We start from the raw sequence: 18,889 nt of genomic DNA on the forward strand, positions 1-18,889 counted from the left end.
TTTTTGTGAAAGACAAAAACAGAAAGGTTGGAATTGGGCACATGAAATTAACTTTGTGTGAATCGTCGGAGATTTTTAATTCAAACTATTACATTTAATTGGATTATTAAATATGTCATCCCAGACAGACTCTTTCACATTCACGCCTTTTTTTGTTGTTGTTGTTAGGAGTCTTCCTGGAGTCCGCCAGATAGCTTTGATCTGTTTGTGCACAGTTCAGATAATCTGGATTAACTTCGTTGTGAGTGAATTCCTGCCAGACCGAAACGAGCTGAAGCGGGAGAAGAAAGCAGGACAGATATTTATTCAGTCGCTTGGCCGCCCTCGACCATCTGTCTTTATGATGGTGCTTCTCTGCTGTCATAGTAATGTACCAGGGTGAGGCGCACGCGCCCGTGTGTGTGTGTGTGTGTGTGTGTGTATACTTTTCAACACTGTGACTCACAAGCATCCTTACGTAGGTTTGCTGTTTGCTCTGCAGGTTCATTAAATGTGGTAGGTGGGTGACGGATATACAGTAGGTGACATAAACAGATTTAACAGCTCAAATAAAGAGTCGACGGCTTTCGCTGATTTACTGGCAACCCCCCCCAAAAAAAAAAAGAAAATGGTGGTTTGGACGACAGTTGAGGCGTTTCCAGGTAGGACCGACATCAGGTGTTTCCTTTAAAATTGTGTCAAAAAAACAGAATGTTGGATATAATGCAACAAAATAAAGCTTAAATATAGCAAATGAATATAGTGTTATAAATAATGAATAGTGTTCTTTTATTTAAGCGGCATAAATAATCACTTAGATAGTAGCAGCAGCAATAAAACTGTAACTTACACGTGAGATGTAAAAGCATATTTCATTGGGGCTCATTTAGTGCTGAGAAACAGCTAAAAGTAAGGAATCTGATTCTTTGACAGCGATGACACGACCTCGATCCTGTTGAGCCACCAGGCTCGCTCAGCCCTGACGGGGGTCACCTGAGGGGGGCGGGGCTGACCTCAACCCCACGAGCAGCGCACGTTCGCTCCTTGGTGCATTATTGTTATTATTGGGACGCCGTTAAGAGAAACGGATGCTGCGTAAATAAAGTTTGTGTGCGCTTGTAAATAAATCACGTGCGACAGGAGGACCGAAGGGCGCACAAGCGGAGGCTCCAGAGGTCAGTGCAGCGCCTCAGTAGTAGAATCACCCTGTCAAGGCCTCTCGTGACTCTTCAGCCTGGTTCTCTCCTCTTCTGTGTGTTGTGTCATCCCTCCATCCTTCTGTCTGTCCTTTAATAATAGATTACACTGAGGCTCTTCTGTGTGGCCCAGAGACACTTTTGAGCATTGGCACGTGCGCACAGGCGTGCACAAACCAGGCCTTTCTCTTGGATTCCTGAAAAATTCATAGCAGACGGTTTTTGCCCATTTCCACCGGAGAAACCATTGGCCTTCTCCTTCTCCGGGACCCTGAGAACTCCTCCGTAACCTCTGCCCAGATGTGCAGGTGCATCACTGCAGGGGAAGACGGGTCCGTGCTGCTGCTGTGGACGCCCAATAAGTGCACCGAGGGGGTTTTCCAGGACCGCCCTCTAATATGGAGGTGGCCCGTTTGAGGGTAAAGGAAACTTCGGGGGGAAACGCTGATGACGGCGTGGGAGAGGGGCGGACCCCTCACGCCGTCTTCCAGCCGAGTGGGTTGAAGCCACCGGCTGCCTGAAGGAGACCACAGACAAAAACATGAATCAGAGTAGTTCCCCTAGAAATCCACGACCCAAACCAACAAGTGACGTCCGAGCCCGAACAGTGTTGAATCAACGACTCACCTCAAATAGTGACCAGGAACCTTAGAACCTAGGAACTTTAGAACCTAGGAACTTTAGTGCTACAGTTCCTCCCTGTGCTCGTGAAGCATCTGGGTGACTAAAGCAACTGGTTTCATTTGTTTGGTTTTATTTATGTTTTTTTCCCAGATTTAACTGTGAACAACTCTATATGTCTCTAATAATAACAAGCTTATTATCGGTTTAACAGTTCCAGCTGATATTAAGCACCGGACACCCAAAAGAGTGTCATAACCAATGAAGAAATGAAAACAAACTGAGGTTTGGGATTAAACGGGCCGGCATACAGTCTGAAAAAGGGCAAATTCCTGGAAAAGGGAGAAAGTGATGCAGACAGCTGTGCGCGGGGTGATGACGACGGACGTGCGCGCGCACACACACTCTGCACAGCGCGGTCACACACTTTCTAAGCGTCTTTTGTTGTCCATGAAGGGAGTGGAAATACAAGAGCTCCAAAGTTTGTGGGCTCGTGTGCATTCATGCAAGTTGGTGTCTGTATTTTGTTAGTGAGTGTGTGTTTGGAAGGCACTGGCAGGGATAGAGAGCCATTGTCTGCAGCTGGTGCGTCCCCCGCTGCTCCCCTCTGCAGCTGTGAGGAAGTCAAACGCTCCTCTTTTCCCTCCTCTGAACTTCTGTCACAGCCCGCTGATTATGTCATCCACGCTGAAGCGTAATGAAGAACTGGGCAGGAAATATCACATCAGGGCTGAAACACCAAGAACTTCACTTGTTTTCGGCGACTTCAGCCACATGGCAGCAGAAGTGTCCCCTGGTTCTGCCGCTACGCTAAGGTTACTGCCTGAAAGACCTCGGCCAAGCAGCTCAGTGGCCAAAACAACCTTTAATGGGGGATGTTTAACATAAAAGAACTGACTAGTGGGGCCTAAATACTGTATATAACAGCAGTGGTGCAAGGTTACGTAACAGCTTTCTGATCAGACCCCAAAGCCTTTGATCTTTGCAATATCAGAATTCAGAACATCACTAAAGTGTAATCGGCTCTAATCATTTTATTAAACTCTTCATCTCTTTTTGTTATTTTGTTCATAAATAAATGCCGGCTGTCAAATAACCTCCTTGCGGGAGGTAATTGCTCATGAGGTAACAGCTTTGTTGGACACATCTGGTCTGTTCTGGTCCCATTGTCTTAACTGCTTTACCCCTTTTGGGGTCATGGGGAGGGTGGATGAGGCGCTAGTTCATCGCAGGGCTCAAGATGCCTTGCTCGAGGGTACCTCGGCAGTGCTCTGGCGCCTCCCCTACTACCAGAACACCTTCCATGTTGTGTCTGCACTGGGGCTTGAACCAAGAACCCTCCGTGTCTCAGCCCAGTCCCCAACGGGCTGAGCTACCACCATCCCTGAACTTCCAGCGATGGGTGTTGTATTTCCTGTTGGTCTCAGATGAAACCGCGGCGCTCCTGGACACAGAGCTGCCACATTGTCCTGGTGACATCAGCTGTCAACCATGGCATCACATAACACACACACGATACACAAACACGTCGGGGTCAGTTTATTATTCTGCCCAACGTGGCAAAAATTAAATAAATGTAACGGTGAGGAGTCAGTGGGACAGACATTAGGCTCTAACCCAACTGAGAAACAAGGTTTTCTAACTGGCGACTCAATTCCAGGCATTTCTAAGGACGTCCAACATGGTGACGCTCTGTCCCTGCTTGTCCAAATTAAATGGAGCCATATAACTTTTTTTCTTATGGAAATCCAAGTAGTGCATGCTTTTATTTATTTCATCCAGGCAATTCTGGAACTGATTAAGCTTTGGGAGAACCAGATTTATCCTTTAAAAAAGAATGAAAGGGGGGGGGGGGGGGGAATCCAGAATTTCATTCTGCTGAGTCATAAAGTTGGAGAATTGCTTGCAGAGGTTTAAATCACATTCATTTTTTCATGCATGGAAAGTGTTCTGTGACTCACACTTGGAGCGTTTTCCCAGATTTAGCTTGTTTCCTGAACAAAAACATAAAAATGAAATTCAAATAAACGGCTTCATAAGGCTTTTATTGCGCTTTCTGCCCTGAGACCAGTGATGGAAACTTCTTCTGTGGCAAATTACTGTATATATATTACTGGAACACCACAATTACTGAGCAATTCAGTCTGGACCGAAATGGATTGATTCCAGGTTACATCTGTTATCACTGGACTCTAAAGGGTTTTAATCAAAACCATCATATTTTACATGAAACTCTCTTTTTGAACAGTTAACTTTAAGACCAACCCTCCAGAAGCAAGTTGGTTAAAAAGAAAAGAATCACAGGAATAATAAGTACAGAGAAAATAGTTTAAGCTTAAAAAAACAAAAGCATCCAGCTTTTGTTTCTGATATGTGTTCAATTCCTTTTCTTTCTTCTGAGAATATTTAAATTCTGAATTCAAACTGCAAATGGCCATTTCCAGTAGACAGAATTGGAAAGAGAAAGCAACACAAAGCAGAAAGCAATGAGAGGAACCACATTATTTTGAAAGAACTTATCCGCCTCACACTCTTTCAAAGATTTGTCCATAATTATTAATGTTCCATAAAGACATCTGGCTCAAAACAAAACCAAAACTAAAACATACCGACATCAGAACATCTTATTGAAATAGTATTTGCTGTGTTTCATGGATTTGAGTCCTCAGTGTGCCATATTACAATCATCTCAAATGGTTAGTAACAGTTATGCAGTAAGCGAATAGGAAAATAAAGTTAAAATTCCAGAGCTACAGATGCTCAAGGCTCACTGATATTACAGTTCCTGCCATCTGTACTTTCACCGCTAGGTGCCACTAAATCCGACACATTGATCAATAAACGCAGACTTTAAACGAAAAGTATTATTAATAATGTGCGTGTGAACCAAACAGACGCACTAATCGGCAGGTTCGACGTTTCCTTTTCATTCCAGTGCGTCGGAACATTTTAAGAAACATGGATAACCTATTATATGAAGTATAATCAAGATTATAAACGGTTAATAAAGGTAACCCAAATAAAACGTGTTAAGGAAACGGACTGGTTGAATTAGCGAATGTAGTGATGTTCATGTGCAGTTGTCATTCAGAATGTTGCGGAAGCATCAATGAACACTCATGAATGTCAGGCGGCGGCGGCGGCGGCGGCGGCGGCGGCGCGCCTCCCCGCGCCGCGCCGCGGCGCCTTTAACGCCGCCGCTCCGCCCTCCTCTGGAGGACCAGCCCGCTCAGCCTCTCCAGCGCTTCCAGTAGAGATGACAATCCAGAGGCGCTCCGCTGGCCAGCATGTCCCACTCCTGACAACGATCATGCGCTTCGGCAGCGGCCGCTCGTCCCACACCCGCAGCTCAGATCAGTAGCGAGCCGAGGCGGTCGTTCGGCGTCGGCGGGGAGTCGGACCGAGTCGTCGGCAGATGGACGTCGATGGACTACAGTGAAGTCCCGACTTTCAGCGGTTTGACGGGCGAAGAGAGAGAAGAAACCTCTGCATGTTCAAGTTTCCTCCTCCGACCACATTGGCATTGGATGTGGGTGCGCGTGTGGAAGTGTGTGTTGGGTGCGTGTGTGTGCGCGCCCGCGGTGGCGGCGGTGGACACGGGAAGTTTAGCGCCGTGATTCTTTTTCTTTTTTTAAAAGAAATTTACGCGATTGTTCTTTCCTCCTTTTTTGGCTACTGTTGGCTTGTTTTCATGTCGCGTCAGGCGGCGGCCGGATTAACGTTTCCCCGATGAAAACCCATCATCCGCGGAGAGGCTCCGTGATCGTGACTATAGCGATGATGTCGAGTAAGAGCGTGGAGTGGCTGCAGGAGGAGCTGGAGTCCGGGGCCAGCTCTCTGCTCCTGCTGGACTGTCGATCTCATGAGCTGTACGAGTCCTCGCACATCGAGTCGGCCATCAATCTGGCCATCCCGGGCCTGATGCTCCGGAGGCTGAAGAAGGGCAACCTTCCCATCCGCTCCATCATCCCCAACAACGAGGACAAGGAGAAATTTGTCAAGCGCTGCAAGACGGACGTGGTGGTCCTGTACGACGAGGCGACCTCGGAGCGGCAGGAGTCCGCCTTAGGGAGCTCCGTGCTGGGGCTGCTGCTGCAGAAGCTGCGGGACGACGGCTGCAAGGCTTTCTATCTGGAAGGTACGGGGGCTTTACATGTGAGCCCCGGTTTACAGTCTTCCCTTTAAAACTTGGCTCATATAATTATTCTATTATGAACTGCAGTAGTTTTATTTTTAAATCCTCCGAACGCCCCTGAAAGTTAACTTGATTTTGATCAAAACGCCTTTTTAATGATGAAAATATCCCTAAATAACGATGAATGATTCAGATATTTTCCTACCTGTATGTTATATAGGGACATTTGAGGTAGCTTTTGATTTGGCTGCTAATTTAAATGTATCTGTGATATATTTTTTTAAAAAAATCAGTTTTTATCAGAGCAGATATAGTTTCTCACTCTGAAGTCACATTTCTGATTGAAATCTTATTAATTCATAACCCTGTGAGAAGCAATTCCTCAAAAGCCAGTGTCTGGATAGAAAGATCTGGGTTAAATATGTTTTCAATTAAAAGCTGCAGAAATGGCTTCGCCATGTTGTCCTCCTTCAGGAAAAGTGCTTTTTTCTATTTTTTTTCATGAATGAAGAGTAGACGCCATTGCACTCTAAAGGAACCCCGATTCACCCAAAAAAAAATCCCTTGGGAAAGAAATCAGCTTAATTTCGATGAGACGATGGCAACAGAAGGCCCGGATGTGTTTGAGAGCTGCGTTATAGCAGAAATGTGTCTCGCTGGACTCAGAGGCTGAGCTGCCATTCACAAAAAGTCCACTGAGCCGAGTAGTGAGTGCTGTAGTGTCCTGCTCCATCCTCGCACGCCTCAGCTTTTCTCAATGGAGCACATCTGTCCAGCCTTCTGCTGCACCAGGCGTGCTGTAAAAGTCATGTTATTGAGTAAATCCGGGTGGAAGGGGACAATTTTCATGCCGTTCTTAATGCTAAAATAATTTGTTTTAAAAGGGAATTGAAGTTCTCTATGTGCCATTGTTTATTAGTGAACAACTGTCTGTGCTTTGTAAATTCATGTACATCTCCGGGTCACATTTCGCCTGTCGTTAAAGACAAAGAGTAAGTTCTATGTTTTTAAAAAGTTCTGTTTCTTTTTTTTTACACCTGCACTGCTTATAAAGACAACCATCTATCACAGAAACTTGAATACAGAAGTCCAAGATTTCCAGTCAGCCGAGTCGGTCAGAGAGCTTATGTCAGAGGTCATAACACTCCAGGCCAGCAGAGGGCAGGATTTGTTTTAGCTCACTAAAAGGGAGACTGGAAATGCCACCACTGGCGATCACTGAATCTTGAACTAAACTTTGATCATCATTTCCCCATACGTTTCTCATTTCCGTTAAACAGCCAGAGGATTATGTTGATCTCCACAGGAGGCCAGTAAATTTCCCTCTAATCCTAAACTGAACGCAGTTTATAGACTTTTGGATGAGTTCAGAGAGCTGATCATCAGTTTATGATGAACAACGATTACCCATCCAAGAGCTGTTGTTGTTAGCATTGTTAGCTAATGCCAACTGGTACCAGCTGATTAAACGCAGGTTCATTCATTTTCTCTCTAGGGGGCTTTAACAAGTTCCAGTCAGAATATCCTGAGCACTGCGAGACCAATCTGGACTGTTCCTGCCCCAGCAGCTCCCCGCCGGCCTCTGTCCTCGGTCTCGGAGGACTCCGCATCAGCTCCGACTGCTCAGACGGCGAATCAGACCGCGAGCCAGGCAGCGCCACGGAGTCTGAGGGGAGCCCACTCCCAAACAACCAGCCAGCATTTCCCGTACAGATCCTGCCATATCTCTACCTGGGCTGTGCCAAAGACTCCACCAACCTGGACGTGCTCAGCAAGTACAACATCAAGTATATCCTCAACGTGACGCCAAACCTGCCCAACATGTTCGAACATGAGGGCGACTTCAAATACAAACAGATTCCCATCTCAGATCACTGGAGTCAGAACCTCTCGCAGTTTTTCCCCGAGGCCATTTCATTCATTGGTAAGTAAAAGTAAAGAAAACCCACTTTTTATAAAAATCATTCCTTAAGTTGATTTGAGTAGAATCACTTTGAAATATTTAAAAGTTTGAGAAAGTAAGAGCAAGGTAAGACCATTTTCTGTTATTTCATCAAAGAAACTATCAGCACATTATTTAAAGGTGCATTTATATTAGTAAACATAGCACAAATATGTTAATAATCTATATACCAGCACATAACGGGGTGATTTATGCAATTCAAACCAGGAAAAACATTATTAGAACATGGAGATGAGACACAGGTGTGGGTTCTTGTAGTTTCTCAATCATTTTAGCCCCATTTGTCCCACTTGGTCAGATTTTTCTGTCCCGTCCCCTCTCTGATTTCCCCCAGAGTGAGTTCAGTCCCTCAGTCATGAGTCACTGGTGGTCCAGTCACCCCCCCCCCCCCCCCCCAGATAAACGACTGTGCTTAGGGAGGAGGATGTCTGACATATCCCAGAGCTCAGAGGTCACGGCAGATTCGGGTCAGGCTGACGTGAAATGACGCTTAATTATAGGTGAAGGAGAGAATCTTAAGCTGCAAAGGAGGCCCAGGTGTGACCTTGCACCGCTCTTTGTGAACTACAAATTCCTTGAATAACTGAAATATAGCGTGAGTCAGAACGAAAAAATCTCTGTCTTTTTTTTAAAAACCCCAAATGGTTGAGTGTTTGGTCCCGAGGTGACCTCTTGCTGCAGTATCCAAGCTCGCAAGAAATAAAGTGACCATTTTTGGTTGTTTTCAGTCCCTCTGTGCCGCGAACACACGCATCACATATGAATTTCATTCGGTAACCACTTGGCAGCGCGAGCTCGCCAGCCAGCTGACCTCAATCCCACAACAAGAGATACGGGTAGCGTAGAGAGACACGAAGGAAGGGAAGCGCGCAGAGAAAAAGAAAGAAGCACTTTCGTTCCACCCTAATGGCCTGTAGTGATGTGAGTGCAAAGGTTTGAACCTGATAGAACACCGGTTGGTGTAGCCACTTAATAATTCAGAATGTTTTGTATTCAGTCCCGTGAGAGGTGGAAAGCAGAATGAAATGTGCTTCAATGTCATTCGGGACTTAAAAGAATACCACGTAGAACACATTAAAACAGACTTTCAACAGATCTGTCAATTCAAATTTCTTGGCGAAATGGAAGAATGCAGCGCACGAAACCAAAACCTCCCCAATTAAGTACGAAATTAAATATCTGTGTTAAATGCGATGCTCTGCTATTATTTTAAGATGTCTGGTGGAAAATTGGGAAGCAAATGTTGAAAATGACATCACGGAGGACCTTGGTTTATCCAACACCAAACATATTCACATTTGGGAACTCTAATCAGCCTCAGCTGTAGAGGAAAATCATGTCAGCTGCCTAAAATGGAGCTTTAGATGGTTATTTGTTTTCCTCTGCTCTTCCTCATCTTTTCACTCTCATCATCATCCTCAGATGAGGCACGGTCTAAAAAGTGCGGCATCCTGGTTCACTGTTTGGCGGGGATCAGCCGCTCGGTGACCGTCACGGTGGCCTACCTGATGCAGAAGCTCAACCTGTCCCTCAACGACGCCTACGACTTCGTCAAGCGGAAAAAGTCCAACATTTCCCCGAACTTCAACTTCATGGGCCAGCTGCTGGACTTTGAACGGACGCTCGGCCTGAACAGCCCCTGCGACAACCACTCCACCTCCCCGACGCACGAGCAGCTCTTCTTTACAACCCCGACCAATCACAACGTGTTTCAGCTGGACACGCTGGAGTCCACATGAGAGCCCGGCCTGGACCTTCCCTTTTTCCTTCGAGGGGGGGTACGCGGTGGCGTCGTTACAAAATGGCCGCGCTAGAGCAAGCGGCCGGTTTCGATGAATGTTTTTGCCTTCCTGGCGGCTCGTCGTCCCAGAGCCCGTCCGCAGAGGAGCATTTGGCAGGACGGGCTACATCGCAGAGGCCGCGTCGAAAGGGAAGCTATTCTTTTCCCAACCCAAACTTGGGAACTGAAATACGGGTTCGCCATGGTGTTCTTCTCGATGTTGCTTGAACTGGATCAGCGTGTTGTGGAGACGTACCCGGCAGAGGGTCGCGGGACAGACAGCTTCATACAAAGATGGTAACATTGAAAAATCGACGGTACTCATTTGACGAGACTTTTAGTTCACGTTGTGTCTCAGCTCTGGAGCAGGGCTGACTGTTGCCAAGTGGAGAATCTGGGATTTGCCTGTAGGAAATCTCGCTCTACTGAATGTAGAGTTTTACAAACCAAGGAATTAACACGCAAATGTTTTTACCGTATATATGTTACGTACATAGCAGAACGTGTATGAGCAGTCCTTACCAAGTTTATCATGTCTACCTGCATTTTTTGTATATTTTTGTGTACATTTACGCACAATTCTATACCTTATATAAAGATATATATATATGCATAGAAATCTTATCTATCAATCCAGTAATGGCTTAACAGAATGTAAATCTTAAGAAGGGGAATGGGTTTGGCTGCGCCAACAAAGAACCTTATTGTGATATTCCTACGTTTTTTTCCTTTGAGGTTAGTAATGACCTAATGCAGTTTGCACAGTGTTGTAGCCATTGACGTGTTGGCACTTGGAGCCAGTGTTTGGACACAGGCGGATAAAGACACATTCAGAGACGAGGGGAGGCGACAGACCAGTCCCAGGCTGCGACTAGTCCCAGCAGCTGCACAGCGGAACAGGGAGGGAACACAAACCAGCCCCCCTCAGCAAAACTAGAGCACAGGGCTGGGAATATCTGATGAATTATGGGTACGTTTTACACGTTCCTGCTTCCTACTTCCTCCCCCGCGTGACTGTTCAGCCAGTTATTTCCACCAGCTCTTTAGATTCTTTCAGCCTGGAGTGAACTTTAAACTTCCGTGGCTGTTTTCAGCATGTAATGGCTTTGACTTTTGTACTCTGAGACGGATCTCCTAATATTCAGGCCTGGTGTTGGGGGGCTCTGAGGCATTGCTTACCACTTAGGAGCGGTTTATCTTAGCACCCTTGGGCAAAGAAGTGCCTCAATACTCACGTATTACCTTGCTTCTTTTTGCCTCTCCTGTAATGTTTCAGGTTCCTTCCAACTTCCAGGAATAAATTTGCCAAATAAAAATCCGATTAGGGTCTGAGGTTGTATCCCGGTTTTGAGATTGCAGTGTTAAGACCTGGGACATGCCTTAGATAAACAGCACAGAGCTAATTAAAGCAAGATGTCCCTGAATACATCAGAAACAATACAAATCAGATTTGATGATTATTTTGAGAAACAAGGGTCTGAAAAAGTTGTTTTTACCCCTGATGTCAGAGAAGGAGAGGTTGGATCACACTGTTAAGTCAGAACTGAAAGAGGATTTGGTTTCTCAAGGCAGCACTTAGATAACAGCAACACCCTGCAGACAAATATAAGAACATGTTCCTTGGATTTGAAAGTGAAAATGCCTAAATGTGTCACCTTGATGCAGCTGTGTACTTTTTATTTTATGAAGCCATTTTTTTTTAATTGCTGTGGGCAAATTCAAGAACAAAGAGAATCAACAGACAGTAAAATGACCTAACTGAAAGTGTAATTCAGGTATTAGGGGACAACGCAGACATGTTAGCGTGGTTGTTTGTGTTTGTGTCGTCCTTGAAGAGGCCTAAAGTGGGAGACATAAAGACGGAGGTGTCCCAACGGATCCCCTGGCAGAAATTATTCACGAAGAAATAAATTAACTAATTCAAGAGGTCAAAGAAAGACCTTGGATTATATTGGCAACATATTTTAATCCTACACTAAGAATGTAGGATGATCATGATTATAATAATCTTTTTTTTCTCTACAGTGAGAGAAAAAGATTAAAATCGTGTCCACATTCATCTCATTTCAGAACTAGAAAAAGGAGGAAGCAATAAAATAACGTTGACAGGAGTTACTGCACAAGGAAATTGTGGCAACTTCTTTTGATGAATGACTTTTTGGTAAACTTCAGATCTTCCCGAGGCCTGTTGGTGCCTGTATTTGAGGGAAATGTCACTACTGAAACTAAAAGGAGAACCTTGTGACACCAGACTAGACTGGTTCCAGCTTGACACCCATAGCAACATTTAATGGACATGTTCCAAAGTGCAGAACGAGAACCTGGATTTTGGAGCGAATGGCAGGTGAATCCAAACAGGGTTGGTTTTAACTGGCCTTACATAATCTTTCTAACTTGTTTGTAATGCTGACTGTTCCACATTCTTTGTATCTCACTTTAAAAGAAACCTTGTGTAAAAACAAAACAAAAAAAAGAGGAAAGTTTGTTCTTTGAGTCAGATCGTGGTAATAGTGGGCAATAGCTGTCTTTTTCACCTTGACGGGTCACACAAGGTCCTCTTTGTTATTCTGCAATATTCAAACTCCTTTTTGCAGTATTTTCTACATTCAAGACCTCAGAGTTTTTGAAAACAAAAATCCTTTTTTTGTACTATATATATTCTCTATACGTATACAATATCCAGTGTGATACAGCTTGTCAACTGAGGTAACATTTCACCTGGGGTGTCAAAAATGTAGGGCCAATGTGCCTGTTACCAACCAGAGTGGTTATAACACACACATTCACACACACACACACACACATCCACGGGTCTGTTTGTGGAGGGGCTACTGACTCACATACATGTTTCATTTGTGACTGACCAACACAAAACCTAGCCAATCAACCATAATTTTTATCATCCATCATATATGTCCTCCCAAAAGATGGTCCCCACGTAGTGGGTAAAATCCAAACGACCCCACATGTGGAGGAAAACCGACACATACTCACATTTTTGACAGCCAAAGCTGTGTTTCAGCATGCCAGTTATGACCCAGCTTTGACAACATACAATATCTTTTCTTGTATTGTTTTGATATAACGTGCTCTATGCTATTCCTGTGGCCTTTCGATATAAATATATATTTGAGTATACATATATATATATACTGTATGTCATGAATTTATATGCAAAAGTTCCTCTCTAGTATAGCATCAAAGATACTACTACCATGCTTGAATGGGCTGCCCTTGTCTGTAGCCATATCAGAACATGGACAACTTCATTACTCGCACACCAGGATTTAAAAATATTTCAGTGCAGAACTTTTGTTTGTTTTTTTTTGTAACTGAATATGAGTTAAAGCTGCTTTCTTGTGTTTTTGTGTCTTTGTAACTACGAAAGAGAAATGGCGTCCTTTCTCTGTTTGTAAATTTGTCAGATCACGGGAACGGCAGTTTCCGTGTCCTTAAATTTGTAGCTACATTTTTGGTGAGAATGTGTTCGGTAGGAGAAAGACGCCGGTCGGCGCCGAGGCCGAGGAGCGGCGGCAGCGGTGAAAGAAAAAGCAAATGATGTTAAAACAACAAAAAAATTTACCTCAGTGAGGAATTTTTCAGGGATTTTTTTGACAATGCATCTTGCGTCATGTTACAGCTTCAAACACATGTTGAATAGCTGTTTTGTATTGTGCTGTAAACAGTTCTTTTATGGAAAAAGATGCAATCTGTCTGTGTAAAAACAAGGGGCGTGTGAACAGGGACAGTCTCACCGTTCTGTCTGCTGAAGGAAATATGATTGACCCTTATGTATTGTACAGTGTGTGGAAACGACACAAAACATGTTTATACCACAAATAAATATTGAAATATTTTTTTCTTTATCAAAGGTCTCCTCTTTATCGGTATCCGGAAACATAAATCCACTGTTTAAAAAAAAAAGCATTTTCAGGCAGGTAGGGTTTCAGTAATTGGTGGAAATTCCTAAATTTGGACGCAGATATAGAAGCACGATCTCGAGTGTACAATCTCCGGGTAATTTATTTAAAATTGGTTGGATTCAGCAATGTAGCTAGCTGATGTAGTATGAAAAAATACTGCCAAATAGTGGTCAATCCTTGTATGAAAAAGCAGACAAATGCAAGTGTTTATAGTTCTGACCGTGGCAACGTTTTTTGGAGATAATTAACACCATTTGTACTTTAATGGAAAGGTTTTCAATCAGTGTAAACCACCCCTATTTCTATTGCTCTCAATTCCCACATTTTAGCCTTTTTATAGGCAGCAGCAAAGAGATTTTATAGGTATATAAATTGAGTGACCTGTATTTTTATCATTGTTGACAGTAGAACAGTGAACACTTACATTTAGCTTTGTTAAAAATCCTTCAATAGAAGTTGTGCCGAGGCTTGTATTTTTTGAGGTTTTAACCTTGGGCCACGTCATATTTCTCAAACTGAAATTCAGCCGCTTCCTTTTTTTGTATATGTGGTGAAACGTGAAGGACCCTGAACACATTTAAACTTTTATGGTGTATGACTGCGCGTGGTGGTGTGTTTGACTACGTTATTCATAGTTTTACTGTGACTGGATGAGGTCAAAGGTTCTATATTCCACCCACCATTAAAGTTTAGGGTGCAACTCCATTAAAATAAAACAGGATTTACATTACAGCCCTTCATTTTAAAGGACGTCACGCGTGTCCACGAACAGAACAATTGGACAAGCTGGTTCTGAACAGGAACAGGAAGCATCCTGAGAGTTTGTGTAAATAAAGGCATTTGTTGTTGTCCGTGTCTGACATAAACTGAAATAGAGCTGAAGCGGATCAACCTTTGGACACAAAACGTGTTTTAATTGAGATGATGCTCAATTTTCACTGTTGCCTTTATGTATCTAATTATGTTCCAACAAACAACAATTGTTAATAGTTATCTCTCATTTGAGGGTTACAGTTCTGTGTGACGCCGAAAGCCTTAAGTTAGCAGGTGCTCGTGTGCTGTTGAAAGCTGCCAGTGAAGGGGAGAGAATCAGAGAAGTGACAATGCCACAGGGCTTGTTGGAATTTAAAGGAAAATAAAAGGATCTCAGAGGGCGAGATGTGAGCAGAGCCTTCTATAAATACCTCACCCTCATCTCTACCCTGTTGCCCTCACTTCCCTCCCCTTCCTCTTTGACAGCTCTTGGGTTTTGTATTTTTTTCATCTTTGACTCTGTGTCATCACGTCATCAAGTGAGCCATTCAGATGATTGTAAATCAGCAAGGATATGACGGAGAGAGTGGTGGTGGGATTACAGAAATGAAGGCCTCCGTACTGTTGGAGACATGATGATGGACACCAAGGACTCATTTCTTCCTGCTGAGTTGCCCACATGTCCATTTACATCATCATCATCATCATATCAAGCATCTCTCTGGTGCTCCAAAGCTATTTAAAAAATAACTTCAGATAATTCTATGGCATTCTACGGCAAAATATTTTGGACACCATTTTCAGGTTTAAAGTTGTTTTTGAATTTAGCATTTATTTAGAGGCTAGCGTTAGCCAGGGAAGCTACTGCTAATGCTACTGGTTCATAGGCAAGAACACTACAGCGGTGAATTCTAGGTCTGAAGGGCCCCGTCAGAAAAGGGAACTTTATTAGGTCATAAATTAGAAATCAAGAATAAATCTGCTCAGGGGTTAGAGGTCACAAGTGTCCAGTTACAGACTTAAAGATGTGACAATTGCTAAGCTAAATACTATTTTAGACAAAACAGCTGTTAAAAGTGTAATAATATCGTTAAGATTACAATGCAGAAATTGAATAAAATTTTACTGACCCAGTGAATAAATATTGACCTGTATTTTGTTTCCTTCACCTTTGCCCTTCCTTTTTTCCGCAACAACGCATTTATGTACGGTGTAAATGTCAGATATAGAGAAGAAAACCTGTGCGTCCATCTTGATTTGACAAGATTCTCTTCACACACACTAACCCGCAGCCGGAGACATTACCGGTGGAACAGTTATGACACTGACAGAGGGCATTGGGCTCTGGTTCCTTTAACAAAAGCTTGGCCTCCTTTAATGGACTCAAATAATTATGGTAAATGGCCGCCGTGATTCCAGCCGCCGCACTTAGGCCAGCGGCGGCCTCCCACTGTGTCAGTGGTGCTGTGCTCTTCTCTGTACACTTACATAAAGAGCCGGAGCAACGCTTTCTGCGACGTCGTGCCGCTTTGAGAGAGTAATGAAGGCGAGGGATGGGGGGGGGGGGGGGGTCTGGGAGAGGGCGGGGGAGGTGGAGGGAGATCATGTGGTCATTGGAAAATTAGAAAGCCTTTTGAAGAGGGAGAAGGCTAACAGGGTAGAATGGGTCAGGGTCAAGGTGTGCGTTCCGTTCAGCTGTAACATTTCAATGAGTGGTCACCTCTTCTACAAGAAAACAGAACTGAGTTAGTGCTCCTGACTACCTTTGTTTGCTAGGCTCACCTCACCAGCGCAGGGTGGGGTTTGGGCGTACCTGTGCGATCCGGGGCGGGGCAGGGGCGGGGCCAGAATCACACACCATCAGATAAAAAGTGTTTCCATGCTGGTAGGTTTATACACCCTCCACACTCGGTAAAAGATGCATGATGTCATCGGTCACGCGTGCATACACGCGCGGCCGATCTGGAACCGGTAAATGTTGGGATATTTAACATATATATATTATAACTTATAACATATATATATTTTAATAGCTCAAACACAAACACGTTTAAATGAGATTCAGTGATGTGATGTTTTTGATCCCCCGCTCTCTGAACTTTTGCCCAGCAGCTCCTGGTCAGATGGCACGAGGGTGAAATTCTCCCCAGATCATTAAGTTTACTGCACATCCGCTCCAAAGATAAAGAGTAACTGATTGATTACCACACCTCTGTGCGAGCGCCGTTCAAACTGTGGCCACAATGCTGCAGGATCGTTATATCAAATTTCAGTCTAATCAGATGAATTCACTAGACCCTTATTCATTCTCTACTCATGTCAGGACAGAGATCTGATTGTTTTTCACCTACCAGGCATTAAATGATCACACGGCCACACTGTGTATGAAATGAAGTAATGCCGTTTTCCCCCTGAGTGTAATTATTCTCACTGTTCAATCCTCGCAGTGCTCATGTGGTGCTGCTGAGACTTGGTTGGTTATTCCTGCTCCACCAAAAAGAAACTCCAGGAGATCTGTTAGCTACCTAGAACATGCACCTTTTGTCACATTTAGGGGCTATTAAGGATCGATAATGTGCTGCCTTCATGGTTTAAAAGGGTTGCACTTGACCAGCTAAAGAACGCTTTGAGGTTTAGCACACAGAGAAACAGATTGGCCTCCTCCAGTCCTGTTGGGGAGCAGCTGCACTGGTTCCTTGGCTGAAACGGATGGCAGCAAAGGCAAAGCCTGCGAGCACATAATTTATAGTGCAGCTAGTATGTTAATTTATTCTTTTGGTTCCGTATTCATGTCCACCTGCATGTGCTATTTTACACCCCTTGTGTGCCTTTGAATCGCGCTGGAACTCAACTTCTTGATGGTGGACCAGGCTTCCTCTGCTATCTGTTCTCTGGAGGTAGATCGTCTGACAACATGTTCAGTTTGGAGTTGGCTGTGGGTTGTTTCCAGAGCAAACTAGCAAGCGACATTTGCTGCGAGAGTTTGAGAGGACACAGCTTGTGAAACGTCAGCCCTGCTGGTTAGTTATGGTCGAAAACGGCACTGTCCCATGCGGCTCCCATTGGGTTCCACCTAGAGATGAAATGAAACCGTTTAAATGTAAACGGGATGACAGGGTCAAGTGAAAACTCCACATATGTTGCGGAGACTAAATGTGCCTCTGAATAATAAAGAGATTGATTTGACTGATTTAACATTTATATTTTTAGCTGCAGATGTTTCATGTTGCCAGGGTTTTGTTGCGATGGCTAAACATGGTTGACACTGGTGCATTGGTGACAGATATCCTAGTCGAACTACTACTACTACTAAACTTCCATTTTAGCCAACTTCCATTTTAAATATAACGTGGAGATTTTAATGAGCTTGCGAGATCTGGTAGGGTTATTATTTTTTAGAATTCATTAAAATAATAACCATTTCCTGTGTGGAAAGGTACATTTTTTGTCATTTTTGGTCAACCTTTTTTGCTGTGTGGCTTTTTATAGCCAGAGAAAATGATGTTTTTCATTTCCAAATCAAAGGAGCTCAGTCTCCCGTCTGAGAAATGCCTCATCTTCAGACGCGATGCGTTCCTACGATGCTCTGCAGCTGCCGCTCAAGCATTTTTAATGTTTTTTTTAAATTTTACTCAGCTGTTTCCTTCTGGCACATTGAAAGCTTTGATAAATATTTGCGTGTTTCTGCCAGCAATTAGCCTCTGCCTTTTATGTGTTCCTAAAGGCACTGATGTTCATTTGAAATGGAGGCGTTCTGAAACTCCTGCTCTCTCCCCTCCTGCTTGCAGGGAAGCAGCGAGACAGGGAAGAACGGATAAAAATAATTTTGCCGACCGATCCATCAGCTGATAGCAGAGTTCTCCTTTACTGTTACCATGGTGACTGGAACAGGAAGGAAGTGAAATTGTTGCAAAGCTCAGCAGGGTCAGCTAAACCACAGGCGGAAACCCAGCCGAGTGATTAGAGCAGAGGGATGATCTTTCTCTAAGGTTTGTGAGAGTGTGATACCCACAGGCCAAAAGTCCTGGGGCTTTCATATTAGCGCGCTAGCACGCTGCTGTAACCGCAACGGGCTCTTATCATGCTGTGGACTCTAGACAGGCTTATCTGACCTCATTAGATTATTTATCAGCTTGCATAATCAGCCTACACAAACTCTGAATGACCTGAATGGTGCTGCGCTGAGCCAGAATCAGCTGAACTGAGACCGTGCACAGCAGCCCGTATCCTGATGATACAAGTGGTCAGCGTGGCGCTAGATTGATCTGGCCTCCCACCACTGGTAAAGTCCAGTCCGCTGAAGTGTCTTTTCACTCAGGTCTTGTGATTCTCGACCAGAAACTGTACTTTGATCTCATTCGATAGGCTAATTTCCCCTTTGAGGGCGGAACAAATATTTATTTAAAAAGCCAGTCACATGTAGCTAACAGCCGCAGCGCCACTGTAGCTACACCACCGCCTCACCTGTGCCTCGCTGTCTCATCTCTACTCTCGTGTCTGAATGCTGGACCCTCCTTTCAGCCTCCTTCTAATCGTCGG

At 44.2% G+C, this 18,889-nt stretch overlaps 1 protein-coding gene across 1 annotated transcript; it reads left to right on the plus strand.

The window, feature by feature from the left end:
* Nucleotides 1-4,837: 4,837 nt before the first annotated feature.
* dusp7 (dual specificity phosphatase 7) lies at nucleotides 4,838-13,545 on the plus strand. Its single transcript, XM_057030281.1, has 3 exons — nucleotides 4,838-5,934; nucleotides 7,427-7,855; nucleotides 9,317-13,545. Exons 1-3 carry the CDS (start codon nucleotides 5,526-5,528, stop codon nucleotides 9,631-9,633), a joined length of 1,155 nt encoding a protein of 384 aa, XP_056886261.1. The 5' UTR covers nucleotides 4,838-5,525; the 3' UTR covers nucleotides 9,634-13,545.
* Nucleotides 13,546-18,889: the final 5,344 nt, after the last annotated feature.

This window comes from Takifugu flavidus, chromosome 4, assembly GCF_003711565.1.
Source record: "Takifugu flavidus isolate HTHZ2018 chromosome 4, ASM371156v2, whole genome shotgun sequence".
In the NCBI taxonomy this organism is placed as follows: domain Eukaryota; kingdom Metazoa; phylum Chordata; class Actinopteri; order Tetraodontiformes; family Tetraodontidae; genus Takifugu; species Takifugu flavidus.